The sequence below is a fragment of the Dinoponera quadriceps genome, unplaced genomic scaffold, assembly GCF_001313825.1.
Source record: "Dinoponera quadriceps isolate SergipeBrazil2010 unplaced genomic scaffold, ASM131382v1 scaffold5685, whole genome shotgun sequence".
Taxonomy (NCBI): domain Eukaryota; kingdom Metazoa; phylum Arthropoda; class Insecta; order Hymenoptera; family Formicidae; genus Dinoponera; species Dinoponera quadriceps.
Window position 1 is genome coordinate 1 of NW_014560135.1, and position 13069 is coordinate 13069.

Consider the following 13069-nt stretch of genomic DNA (forward strand, 5'->3'; position numbering starts at 1 on the left):
CGAACAATTTGGTTACAAGTTTTAACAAAGAGAAGAGGAATGTATTTAAACATTATTCAGCAAAAAATCATTTGTTGCTTTACTATTTTAAAGGTGAGCATTATTTTTCAAAAATAAAGTCTCTACTAAGTAGCATCAACTTAGTGTCCTCCTTTTTACCTCACAGTCATATTTCATTTATTATTTCACGTCACGTCATTATAAAAGGCCGGAAAACTTAATGATAGAAAATGTTATATCATGTAATGTCCTTTTTACCTCACAGTGAGATTTACCTCACACGATATATGCGAGGCGAACTCCGAAATACGTGATTTGTGAATAAAACTGTTTATATGTGATTGTTTAATTGCTTTACTTATAAATCGTCGTGCAGTATGAACTGAAGCCGCCCACGATTCTCACATCGCGCGCTCTTGTTTTATGATTATTATATTGCAATTATAATTATTTTTCTGTGTTACACATATATGGAAAGACGTAACAGAAGTATCGAAAAGGAATATATGCAAATGTCTCATATACGCTTCGAGCAAATTTCAGTAACACTTTTATATAGGTGCGACATATGAAAAAGAGGAGAGATTTTCGAAGTAGCCGCAAGAGTCAAGAGAGAGATCGATGATGTTACTGTTCTAGTTAACAATGCCGGCATAATGTCTTGCCATGCTTTTCTCGATCATTACGATCATCTCGCCGACGAAATTAAACGGATCTTTGACATCGACGTGTTAGCACATTTCTGGGTACCGATGAACGAATTGTGGTGAGAGAATCGTGAATAGCTTCTACTTATATGAATAAATATAGCTGTTTTATACATAATGATACATAATGTCATTATAGATAAAAAAACGTTGTACAAATTTACGAAAAAAAAGTCACAAACGACTCTTTTCGATGGTGTTAGTGCATAATGCGTGAATTAACCGCTGACGCGATAATTATCTCGTTTTTTTTTTCTTGCAAAAGTATGGTGGAATATTGAAAGAACATTCCTTTACATTTGTGTAACGGTACATTGATACGGTGATAAAACGCACCGATGCTAATGCATTGGAAATCACAGAGAATCAATCAGCTCTCCATCCTCAATCACATATTATTCTGGAGGGTACTTCGAGAATGCGTTTTTGCGTTTCATTATGATACGATTAAGTGTATAAGATTATGTATAGTGGTCATAACCGTTTAATAATAATCGTTATGTATGTATTAAGGGTATATCTTTAATTGATTTTTAATTGATCTTTGAATGATTTATGCTACGATTAGCGCAATATACAACATGCATGCAATTGTCAATATGGATCACGTAGGAATCATCACGTAGGAATTCTTATTTCTTATTTTCACAATATCTTAATATATAAACTTGAATGTTTATGAATTAATTGTTCGCCGGAAATATGATAAGCATATATTTGGCGATATTATATCATATTTCCGGCGAACAATTAATTCATAAACATTCATGTGACTTGAAACTTGAATGTTTATATATTAAGATATTGTGAAAATAAGAAATTAGAATTCCTACGTGATCAAATAAAAATATCCATTTATTTACTGTATATACGTGATATATATATTGCACAACTCGCGACCTCAAGGGAATAGAAATAACAAATTGTCGCAAAAAGTACAAAATAAATTTTTGATATCAACTTTGACCGATTCAATTTGTGATTAACGAAGAGACAGCCGTTTTTTTGAGCATACAATACCAGCGGTCGACACGATTCCCACTACACACTTGAAACAGAAAACGAAAAAGATTTTTAAAATATATGGAAATAACCTTCGTTATTATTTTGAGTGTTTATATCCAAACGTCTTGTAAAAAGTATATGTATATTGAGAATATGAAATAAAAAAAATGGTAAAGAAATTTTTTTAACGATTCCCACCTTATGTGATCTGCTTCCATGCGATTATAACAGCTGTCATATTCTGACAGACGTTATCATATCATGACGTTACGTATGCATTTGTACGAATGCAGAAATGAAGACAAGAAGATATCTGGCATATATTTAAAAATATAAAACGCATATATGCATTATTACTCATTCAGTTACCAATTTAATTCGTGAACACTGTACAAGTTGACATGGCAATAGGAGCTTTGTAATAAAGTGATTTATTCGTCGACTCTATCGCGTTCTCTTTTGATAAGTGAAAATATAGATATGCATATAGTTAAATAAACATTTATTGAAATGCATAAAGTTAAAGGCTTTGTCGCAGTTCTTCCAAGAAATTCATATCGATATTGATGAAATCGGGTTACAACTGGCACTGTAACAGTGTGCTCGCGGATATAAATTGTGACTACGGTACAGATACTTAACACACGTTTAATGTGTATATTTTGTGCGACGTGAAATAATAAATGAAATATGACTGTGAGGTAAAAAGGAGGACACTAAGTTGATGCTATTTAGTAGATACTTTATTTTTGAAAAATAATGCTCACCTTTAAAATAGTAAAGCAACAAATGATTTTTTGCTCAATAATACTTAAATACATTCCTCTTCTCTTTGTTAAAACTTGTAACCAAATTGTTCGTTCATTTTCCAGATTGGAATATCAGACAAATGATACAGTTCGAAGGAACAAATGTCAGGCAATCGTGCTAAAAGCTTGCAATGGCGTCTTGTTCTTGGCGGATGTCTTGCTACTTATCTTAAAAATCGCGTATTATATCTGCGGAAGCGTGTGTAAATTCTTTGTGCCAACGCAAGAGAAAAGCGTGGCCGGGGAGATCGTTTTGGTGCGTATCGAGTACATGAAAATTAAACGACATTGTCACATTGTCATTTAATTTTTCTCGTAATATTTTACTTGAAAACTCGCGGAAAATGTTCTTTCTCTCGATGTGTTATTGGGCGCGAATCATCTATTTACAGATAACAGGCACGGGCCACGGTATAGGTAAGGAGTTGGCGATCCGTTATGCGTCTCTGGGAGCGACGGTGGTATGTTTGAGTTTGAATCGACAACGAAACGAAGAGACGTTGAATGAGATTAAAAAGCTAGGCGTAACCGCGGCGTACGCGTACAAGTGAGTTTATAAAATTCGGTAAAGTTGCGGAATGATACACACAACCTTCGATAATGTATTTTATTTGTGATTGGAATATCTTGGCACACGACGAATGCACATTGTTACTATTGCACTTAATGTAACTGTGTGTGAGTTTTTCTCGAAATCAACAGTTACGGTACAAAAAGATACAACGAGCCTGAGCTAAAATATTCTAATCAGAAGTGGATCGATGAAATTTCAATGACACCTTTATATAGGTGCGACGTATCGAAAAGAGAAGAGATTTTCGAAGTAGCCGCGAGAGTCAAGAGAGAGGTCGGTGACGTCACTATTCTAGTTAACAATGCTGGTATAATGTCTTGCCACGCTTTTCTCGATCATACCGCCGACGAAATTAAACGGATCTTTGACATCAACGTGCTAGCACATTTCTGGGTGAGTTGTAAAGGCAAACATGCAATTCTTTATAATATAGGATATTCATAAGGAGGTTATTATTTTTTTTTTTCAGACGCTGCAGGCGTTTCTACCGAGTATGATTGAAAAGAATCACGGTCACATTGTCGCGCTCTCATCAATAGTAGGGCTCTTTGGTTTATCAAACATAATTCCCTATTCCGCCAGCAAATTCGCAGTTAGAGGTCGTCGATTGTATCGTTGAATTTTATGCGAGCATTTGCTCTATTCAGAAAGGATTGTGAAAGAGTTTCCTAATGGTTTTGAATTGTTGTTAAAAATCTTGCAGGACTCATGGAGGCGATTAACGATGAATTACAATTGTCTACCAAGGGAAAATCAATGATCAAATTCACTACCGTTTATCCGTATATAGTGGACACCGGATTTTGCAAGAAGCCAAGAATAAAGTAAGTTTGTGATGAAACTACAACTAACGTAAGGAACACTCTTCGAGTTAACCGTGTTTCCTGGAAATTCCCGAGAAATCTCATTATGTTTTTGATAGGTCGTTGATGCTCATCAATAACGAATCTTTTTAACTTGGACAGATTTCCGAGTCTCACGCCGATAGTTTCGTTGGAAGTAGCTGCGTCGCATATAATTAGGACGCAAAGGCGGGATTACCGCGAACAAAGCGTGCCTTCGTTTTGGTTCTCACTGAACGCAATAGCGAGGTAATTTCTGAAGGGAAAGATGGTGGGATGAATAATGTGAAAGAGGTAGCGTAAAGAGCCGTCTACATTGGAGTTAATAACACTGCGAAGTAAGAGAGTTTTTTCAGTGGGATGAAATACCAGGAATAATCGAAATGTATCAACCCACTCTTTACTTATTACTGCTTATTTCCAATGTAGGCGCCCTTTATTTATTACTTCCAATGTAGACGGTCCTTAAGAAAGGGCAATACATGAATTTTTATTTCAGACTTTTACCCTACGAAGCGTTTTACAGCCTAAGAAATTTCTTCGATTGGGGTCTCGAACCGGCTAACGATTAATGAAACATCATTCGCGCAACAGATCCATTGACAGATGGACAGTTTGCGTACAACATGTTTGTTTGAGCGCGCTTATAAAGTGCTGCGAAATGAATAAAAAGAATTGTAATACTACCCATATTTGGTACATATATATTGATATCCCTCATTTATTCGTATATAGCAAATGAACGCGGGTACAGTTTGTTAATATTGTTCTTTTTTGTAAAGATAGTTTGTAAAGATCGTTTAATCAACTCTGAAAGTATAAGCTGGAAATATAAAAACGAGTATTCAATGGCGCGTCTCATACGAGACGAATTCAGAGTTTAGCCTAGCGAAGAATCCTGTAACATATCATGGTAAATAGGATGAAGCCCGTCGTAACCTCGTAATCCCACTTTTGCGCCAGCGATACGACACGCAAACGTAATAGCCTTTTGCAAAATCGTTTCATCGATAAATCCCATTCGAACGTACTTCAAACTTTCTGTATTGGGGCACTTACTCGTAAATTCTGCCTTGCTTTTGTTCAAATAATGCAACACGACCGCGTTAAATGTATCACCGGCACCTAAAGTGTCAGTCACCTTCCGTGGAGGAAAAGCTGGAGATTGCACTACAGTACCATCTCCAGTACGTGCCATTGCACCCTGTTCTGCCCAGGTGCAAATAATAGTCGCTCTAGAAAGACATTTAACGAAACGTCGACGAAATAACAAAAATATCGTCTGTTTTGATACATGTATGTGAAAAAAGGTGAAATTTACCCCGGCTTAGCGTTAGGACCAACGTTCCTTAGTATCTCGCTCATACTTTCGAGACCTTGGCTCTTGGCGAAATCCTTCGCTATAAACGCTACGTCAGCATGATTCAACAGATCCAATAATTCCGACCTGGGACGTTCCAACTCTACACTAATCGTAATTGGCGCGCGATATTTGGCATCTCGACCGTGTGCTGTATTTAACGAGTTATTATAATTTTTCACACGTTGTATCATAGTTAACACTTGATCGAAATTCCTTCCCTGTAAGTAGGAAATAGTTGTCTAGCTGCGGGATTCTTTTTCAAGTATCTCAAAGGTACCTCAAAGTGTATCCAGCTATATTCCCCTAAATCAAGAGTATCGAAATCCCTGTAAGTTAATTCCGGAAAGTCGGATGCTTTGTGGTGTATGATTGTACGACTTCCTGTACTAGAGCTCAATATAATAGTCGAAACAGGGCAGCCGAAGGTTAACGGCATTATAGGACAATGACGATAGTCAATGTTATATTTCCGCAGATCATTTTGCAGAAAAGAGCCGTGTTCGTCCGCGCACAAGCAAGCTAAAAGTTCGCACGGCTGTCCTAACAACGACAGCACGGTGCAAGAGTTGGATGAATTGCCTCCTCTTTGCCATCGGTAATCCGTAGATCTGAAATTTGTATAGCTCATTCCATTTTACGCCGCGTATAAATAAGGAAACATATAAGCAGCAATTGATTGCCGTAGATATTTCCAAGCGAACATTTCCAACTCAAGGAGGACATTTAAAGACGCAAGTCATTTCACGCTTGCATCGTTGTAAAATGTGACATCGTTAAATGCGATCTTGAATCACTTTCCGAATTTCAAAGTGCTTCGCTTGGCTACACGGGCATGTTAGTGCCGGCGTTAGTCAACTTCAAGACATTACTGGTTTTATCGAATTTTTCAAAAACACGCTTTATCGTAACTCAAGTTTCAGACTCAAGGTGATAAAAAAGAAATGCTATCGCACAACTGGCCGAATTTTTTTTTCAATGTTTTAATTTGGTTGCAATACGCAACATGAGTAAAAAAAAAAAACTAACCGACCGTGGATAAGTCATTTGAGAGATAATATATCGAGTCTTCTCGCGCGCAGCTGACTCGTTGTAATCGAAAACGGCGGAAGATAACGAAGCATACACTAACCTTCCAGTGGAGTCCTCCAAAGGGAATTGTTCGCACGTTTGAATGATGTCGAGACAAATTATTCCCACGCATAGAATTTTCTTTTCGGATTCCATCTGCGAAGATACAATCTTCTTCTTGACAAATTCGACGAGACGCGCATCAAAAGATCCACTGACCTTCCGTTCGTTGCGTGCGATGAACGACCTGCAGTTGATCGGAATTATCCAATTCACTTATCACCAGCTCCCTTGTTACCGGAGCGATTGTTCAATATTTTCCGCCCTTTGGAACAACAACCGATCCGCCCTACCTGTTGAAGCGCAGCTAACGCTTAACGCCATCTGGCGGTATTTCTGGGAGACTTCGACCCGTTACATTTATTTCCGTCCGACCCGTTATGTTAAACATCGTCTTTAACAAAAATCGACTCGGTTAGACGGACTTCTTATTTTCAAGTGGTAATGAAATTTGTCGTAACAATAAATTACAAAATTGCTGACGTAGGAAGTAATCGAATGTGGAAGTATCGAGAGGTCCTTTAACAAAGGAATCGAACATCGATTTATCGTTCGATCATTGTTCATTCTCATAAAATACCAAGATGGAGACGAGATCGAATTTTTAGCACTTCGAGCGCGATATTTGTTGCTAATAATTCTAAATTAACGTCATCCGTACCGGGCATAAGTGTATTATACACTTGAGCGGAAAAATCACTCGTTTGTCATAGCAAATATTGCTATCAAAGAGAGCAAATTTATGCGACACATGGCGGTTTGTTAAGCCCGAATCCGCACGCGTAATTTCTTGTTCATACTCCTAACGCGTAATTTGCCACTTGATCAACGTTTGTTTATGTAAATACGATGGATCCACGTTTGCATAGAAGATCCGAACTGGAAAAGGGATCGAACGACTTGGTCAGTTAACCTCAAAAGTTTGCTTTCACAGCAAATTGTGATTAAGCCACTTGATGTAAAAATTGTGCAAACTTCCTAGGATATGTTTGAATACGTTTTTGTTTCCGTCACTTGCAAAAATCGCAAATACTTGCGCTTGTGCGAGGTCTTGTAAAAATTAGCAATGTTCAGATCCAAGTATCTACCATGTATCCATGTTAGAATAAATTCTAATTCTGTATTCTATGCAATTTCAATTGCAAATTACCGATAATATCGTGAGTGTGTAATATTTGGATAACTTGGGTAATAATATTACATCCCAAACAACACCAAAAGACGTCTTTATGATTTATCTTGGAACGTTTTAATGTTACTGATTTATTTCGGTATGCAATGATTTTATCTGAAAATTGCTACTTCAAAATTAATTCGAAATTCTGAAACAATATTCAATTAACATATAATATCATCATATATAATATAGAGGAATATAATATAGAGGAATAATCGTCTGGCGAAAACAATTTCTATTGTGTAAAAAAAAATTATATATATATATATATATATATAAAATTTATATATATATATATATATATACACTTAATGTTTTATCTTTTTGCAGATTGTTGAATGGTTGAATGAGATTTCTATGAGTTCTACTGAAGATGTTAAAGTTGCAAATATATGTAAAGTACAGGAAATTTTATTGAATAAGGAACCACATTTGTTGCAACTTTACTTGGGGAATATTTTGGAATTTGCAGCAGACAGAAGTGCAGAAGTCAGAAAAACCATTATAGGATTTGTCGAAGAAGCTGGGTTATTGTCAATAAATTATTTTTCACTTATTAAGCCATTTCATATGTAATGTGCGTTATTTACTTATTTTCAGAATCAAACATCCAGAGGTAATACCTCGTACAGTGCAAATACTTCTTAGATTGTCAACGGATGAAGCGTCAGCTGTAGCTAAAAGAGTTCTCAGGGCTAGCAGTAGGATTCTTAGAGCTGCACTCAAATGGATCTCTAGTGCTGCTGTTGTCACGCCAGAAATGGAATTAGCATGGAGTCAATTAAGTGCTCTTAAAGTACAGATTATAAATATGATTGACAGTGATAATGACGGGTAAGCGCATTAATCAAAGATACATGAATCGTATCCGCAACTGGGTACAATTTCTTTTAAACCTTCTACTTTATAGAATTAGGACGCAAGCTGTCAAGTTTCTCGAGGGTGTAGTTTTGATACAAACATATCCTGATCCCGACTGTCCCAAAAAACCCGATGACTTTTCCCTCGAAGACATACCGTTGACATTGAAAATAGCTCGTAGACGAAAATTGGAAGAGGAAGCAAAAAATGTAATGGATCTGCTGATTAAATTTCACGGATCGCCGCATGTTAGCAGCGTCAATTTAATGACATGCATGGGATCTTTGGCATTAATAGCTAAAACAAGACCACAGTTTATGCCAAATGTAATTCAAGGTATTGCGTACGTTTACTTGTACTAACATTTCGTATACAATGTGTAATTGTCAATGTACAGCGTTGCAGAGGCTGCAACACGATTTACCGCCCACGTTGTCTGACTCTCAAGTAACCAGTGTACAGAAGCAATTGAAACTCACACTCCTTGGACTGATGAGACATCCCGCTAGTATAGAATATGCTTCAACCATAGCTAAGCAATTGACTCAGCTTGGAGCGAAAGAGCAGGAAATTATTAAGGCTTATCCTAAACCGGAGGATGTTCGTCGAATGAAAAAACGCCAGCAGGTATATAAGATTCTCGTTGAGGAGATATTTCTTATATCATGTGTACAACATATATATTCTTAAGTATTTCTGTTTTTTTTTTCTTTTTTTTTGCGCGAAGGAGGCGGCAGCTGCTAGTGCTGCAAAGCGAGCAAAACTTGATGTGGCTTTGATACCTGATGAACCAGAACCAGTACCGAGCCCTGTTCCTGCGCCTAAATTGCCAGAGTTAATCGAACTTTCTGAAAATTTTATCGCCGAAAGACTTAGCGTAGAAATTGCAACAGATTTAGTGATGGATAGTATGGTATGTATTATCCTTGCCTACATGATCAAATTGAATCTTTGTCATTCCGTTGAATAATTGTATTCAATAGGCATGGGTTCCGGATACTATGACGACCATTTTTCAAAGAGAATATCAACCCACCGCAACTACCGACATTAACATACAGCGTCAAACAATCGGTAAACTTCTAGCGGCACAAATAAAACAGACCAAAGCGAAGAAGAAGAAAGATGCTAAAGAGGAAGATGCTGTAATGGAAGATTTGATCAAGAATCCTACCATTAGCGTGGCCGAGGCAAAACGTGAGCGTAAACGCGAAAAAGATCGGGAGAAGGAGAAAGAAGCGAAAGCGTCATTAGAGGCCCATGAGAAATCTCTCGCGAAAGCTAGGAATCGTTTGAAGGCGTTGAAATTAGCAGAGGTAACAAAGCCGCTTTCGAAGGAAGTTAAGGAACGAATGTTGTTGATGGCAGTTAACAGGATATTACTTTCGGAAAGGACTGCGGTTCTTGGTGGTGTAGCTGCTGTAAGGTACAGCAAAAGGCAAATTCGAATATAACGAGCATGCGGTGGATATCTTTCACAATTGATCCCTTTGTGCTGCATTACAGATCCAAAATCCTGACTACGCTAGCAGCTACTTTTAACCCTTACATTAAGGAAGCGGTATTGCGTTATATCACTGATGATATGAGAAATCGATTAGATTTAGCTCTAGGTTGGTTATACGAAGAGTACGCGTTGCTTCAAGGTTTCCAAAGGCGGACCACCTTATGTACGAAACCTCAGGAGGCTCCGCATCAAGCGTATAACTTTTTGTTGTGCACTTTAGTTTCGGCTATTGATTTAGTTCAGGGTAAAGATCGTGATTCCTTATTGTACAGGTAACGTTATGCATTTTACATGTATGATAGAACGATATCCATGATGTTGATTCGACTATTTTTCTAATCGTGAAAGATTGTACCTGGAAGCTCCGCTGATAACGGAAGATGCCGTAGAGGCTTTGAAAATGGTGTCATCCGACGAGTCTAGAGGTCTTGCGCCGTTGCAGCTTCTGAAAGAAATGGTAATACGTCGACCAACGAAACAGTTGGTATTTTTGAACGTTTTGCTGTGCCATACCGGACACGAAAACAATACGGTAAGACTCTCTCGCGTTGGAGGGTGCTGGAGACATTTTATCGCGAGAAAGTGTACATACCTAGTGTTACGAAATAATAGCAATACGTATTCATCTTTGAATAGGTACGAGAGGCTGCAATACAGTTGGTCTGTCAGTTGTATAGCAGGCCAGATTTAAGCAAACTGATCGAAGAATATGCAGTTCTCTATCTAGGCTTCTTACGCCTTCATAGTCCGCCCGAGATTGTTTTCGGGCAAGACAGGGGCAGACCGCAGACCGAAAGTTTATGGAGTGAATCAACTACACGCGCTTGCCTAGGATTATATCTTGCTCTCCTCAGTGAACATCAAGATCTCATTCACGAGTAAGTAGGAACATTTCTAGGTACGTGTAGAATCTGAAAAAAAAAGAAAAAGACTGCACAACCCTATGTTTAATGATGGCAGATTAGCGCGAGTATACACATCTATGGGAGCTGATGTAAAACGTATCGTGCTGAGACTGGTGGAAGGACCAGTGAGATCTTTAGGTATGGGAAGTCCACAACTACTGGCCCTTGTTGAGAATTGTCCGAAGGGTTCTGAGACTTTGGTCACGAGGATCATACATATTCTAACAGAGAAATGTACGTTTTTGTTTGATTCCACCACACATTTGTTCTTCTTCATTCTTCTTCTGTCGTTTTACGACGATCTTACGTGTGTATACAGCTGCTCCGAGTGCGGAATTGGTGGCCAGAGTGCGAGAGTTATATCAAACCAGAGTGTCCGATGTCAGATTCTTAATACCTGTCCTAAATGGCCTCACGAAGAAAGAGGTGATCGCTGCACTTCCCAAGTTGATCAAATTGAATCCTATCGTCGTAAAAGAGGTAAATCAAACATATGAGAGAGATATCTCGTTCATTAAGACGACGCATCTTATATGTTTTCTAGGTATTCAACAGATTGCTGGGAACACATAACAACGACAGCGGTGTACCTCATACATCTCCCATTACACCTGCGGAACTGTTGATAGCTCTACATAACATAGACCCGAGCAAGGCTGAATTAAAGACTGTTATCAAAGGTATACATTTATATAGCATACTGTTGTTATGAAGAGCGCTAATCTATAAATGTCGCGGATACATTTTTACAGCAACGTCCCTGTGCTTTGCCGAGAAACAGGTGTATACGCAAGAAACGGTCGCTGTTGTGATGCAGCATCTCATGGAGATGACACCTCTGCCGACTTTGCTTATGCGTACAGTCATACAAAGCTTGGCTCTCTATCCTAGGCTGAGCGGATTCGTCATGAACATATTGCAACGTTTAATTCTGAAGCAAGTGTGGAAACAGCCTAAAGTGTGGGAGGGTTTTGTTAAATGTTGCGAACGCACGCAACCACAGAGTTTCGCTGTTATTTTGCAATTACCACCGGCACAGTTGTCAGAGGCACTGAGAATGGCCAGCAATCTGCGCGCACCCTTATTAACCCATGTTGAAGCTTTTGCCGAGAATCAGGTAATCACAGGCCGCGCGCGTATTCACATTTAGCGTTGTAAAAGAGACCACTTCTCATATCGTGCTACAATAAGTAAGAAAGCCATTTTTCTTTCTCTACTCGATAAAGAAACGTTAGATTGAGAGATTTCGAGTTAACCAGATACAATGTTGAATGTAGGTAGGAATATACGTTTCCGCTCGCCGGATATCAGTATATGGATAAATCCCTCTCTTAATATACAGAAATATAATATTATGTTTCAGAAAGCACACATTCCACAATCGATAATGGACGTCATACAGGGTAAAGTGCTTTGTGACATGCACGATGAATTTGATATTGTGAGTAAAGATGAATGTATATAAAGGCAAAAACTCATTCTCTCTCTTTTGAAAACTCTTTATAAAAATAAATCTGAAACTTGAGACTTGACCACATATCTCTTCCATCGACTTCTTTCAGGCGCCACCCGGTGATTATTCGAATGATCAAAAACCAGATACAATGGAAATTGATCTTTCCGAACCAGCTCCTCCTGGTTTAGATTAGCATAAAACAATTTCAGTGTTAGAATCAAAAACATACCCTACCAGATATCCTAATATTAATCAATCCGTATTGTAGTTATGGATTGTAAATTATTTTCTTCGAGTCATCGTTTAAAATGTAGACTCTTTGCTTCTAAACTTAGATAGTAATGATTCCTTCTTATCTAATCGCGCTAATCCCTTGGTGTACATCGTTCGCTAATAATTATTTCCATAATTATTGACCGTCATTATTTTTTATACATCGGACCATCAACGTAATAGCAATATAGAGAGCGATTTTTAGTTTTATGTTCCTACTTCAACGGATAAATAGAAAATAAAACGAGAAAAAGAACATCGTGTGAGCATAGGGTGTACGACTTGATATATAATTTTTCATATTTATATATAAGCGGCATATTTTAGTATAATATACCAATATATCGTCGATAATATCTGAACAAAAATATTGATTTCTCATGGAGAAAATTGTGGATACTTTCGTTAAATAACCTTATTCATTATAATTTACGTTTGCGCACGTATATATAAAAGGAAAAT

At 37.8% G+C, this 13069-nt stretch overlaps 3 protein-coding genes across 5 annotated transcripts; 2 read left to right on the forward strand and 1 right to left on the reverse strand.

Moving 5' to 3' along the window:
* The first annotated feature begins 2219 nt into the window (after window positions 1–2219).
* Window positions 2220–4623, forward strand: LOC106750648 (17-beta-hydroxysteroid dehydrogenase 13-like). 2 transcript variants are annotated; one of them, XM_014631140.1, is made up of 8 exons: window positions 2220–2413; window positions 2585–2777; window positions 2914–3068; window positions 3311–3488; window positions 3565–3694; window positions 3799–3919; window positions 4061–4186; window positions 4437–4623. In XM_014631140.1, the coding sequence occupies exons 1-8, from the start codon at window positions 2403–2405 to the stop codon at window positions 4507–4509; spliced, it is 987 nt and encodes a 328-aa protein (XP_014486626.1). In that variant the 5' UTR covers window positions 2220–2402; the 3' UTR covers window positions 4510–4623. The 2 variants fall into 2 exon arrangements, with proteins under 2 accessions (XP_014486626.1, XP_014486625.1); XM_014631139.1 differs by lacking the exon at window positions 2220–2413 and having other exon boundaries at window positions 2430–2777.
* Window positions 4482–6736, reverse strand: LOC106750649 (ketohexokinase-like). Of its 2 annotated transcripts, XM_014631142.1 has the most exons (6): window positions 6588–6736; window positions 6430–6524; window positions 5578–5908; window positions 5259–5518; window positions 4997–5172; window positions 4482–4591 (listed from the first exon to the last, which is right to left on the reverse strand). In XM_014631142.1, exons 2-6 carry the CDS (start codon window positions 6522–6524, stop codon window positions 4506–4508), a joined length of 948 nt encoding a protein of 315 aa, XP_014486628.1. In that variant the 5' UTR covers window positions 6588–6736; the 3' UTR covers window positions 4482–4505. The 2 variants fall into 2 exon arrangements, with proteins under 2 accessions (XP_014486628.1, XP_014486627.1); XM_014631141.1 differs by lacking the exon at window positions 4482–4591 and having other exon boundaries at window positions 4732–5172.
* Window positions 6737–7277: 541 nt separating this feature from the next.
* Window positions 7278–13069, forward strand: LOC106750651 (symplekin). The gene is made up of 16 exons (XM_014631143.1): window positions 7278–7331; window positions 7936–8132; window positions 8206–8439; window positions 8516–8802; window positions 8864–9093; window positions 9194–9379; window positions 9450–9892; window positions 9973–10245; window positions 10322–10505; window positions 10610–10851; window positions 10934–11112; window positions 11198–11358; window positions 11423–11558; window positions 11631–11995; window positions 12242–12319; window positions 12441–13069. Exons 1-16 carry the CDS (start codon window positions 7278–7280, stop codon window positions 12525–12527), a joined length of 3336 nt encoding a protein of 1111 aa, XP_014486629.1. The 3' UTR covers window positions 12528–13069.

Bases quoted from the DNA above. Each gene is read 5' to 3' on its own strand.
- LOC106750648 (XM_014631139.1), top strand. From the start codon at position 2,472: ATGCTCACCTTTAAAATAGTAAAGCAACAAATGATTTTTTGCTCAATA. The intron at 3,920-4,060 runs GTAAGTTTGTGA...TAACTTGGACAG, and splicing joins TGCAAGAAGCCAAGAATAAA to ATTTCCGAGTCTCACGCCGA. The intron at 4,187-4,436 runs GTAATTTCTGAA...TTTTTATTTCAG, and splicing joins TCACTGAACGCAATAGCGAG to ACTTTTACCCTACGAAGCGT.
- LOC106750651 (XM_014631143.1), top strand. From the start codon at position 7,278: ATGGATCCACGTTTGCATAGAAGATCCGAACTGGAAAAGGGATCGAAC. The intron at 11,559-11,630 runs GTATACATTTAT...ACATTTTTACAG, and splicing joins ATTAAAGACTGTTATCAAAG to CAACGTCCCTGTGCTTTGCC. The intron at 12,320-12,440 runs GTGAGTAAAGAT...GACTTCTTTCAG, and splicing joins TGCACGATGAATTTGATATT to GCGCCACCCGGTGATTATTC.
- LOC106750649 (XM_014631141.1), bottom strand. From the start codon at position 6,524: ATGGAATCCGAAAAGAAAATTCTATGCGTGGGAATAATTTGTCTCGAC. The intron at 5,909-6,429 runs GTTAGTGTATGC...TACAAATTTCAG, and splicing joins TTGGAGGACTCCACTGGAAG to ATCTACGGATTACCGATGGC. The intron at 5,519-5,577 runs GTACCTTTGAGA...TCCTACTTACAG, and splicing joins ATAGCTGGATACACTTTGAG to GGAAGGAATTTCGATCAAGT.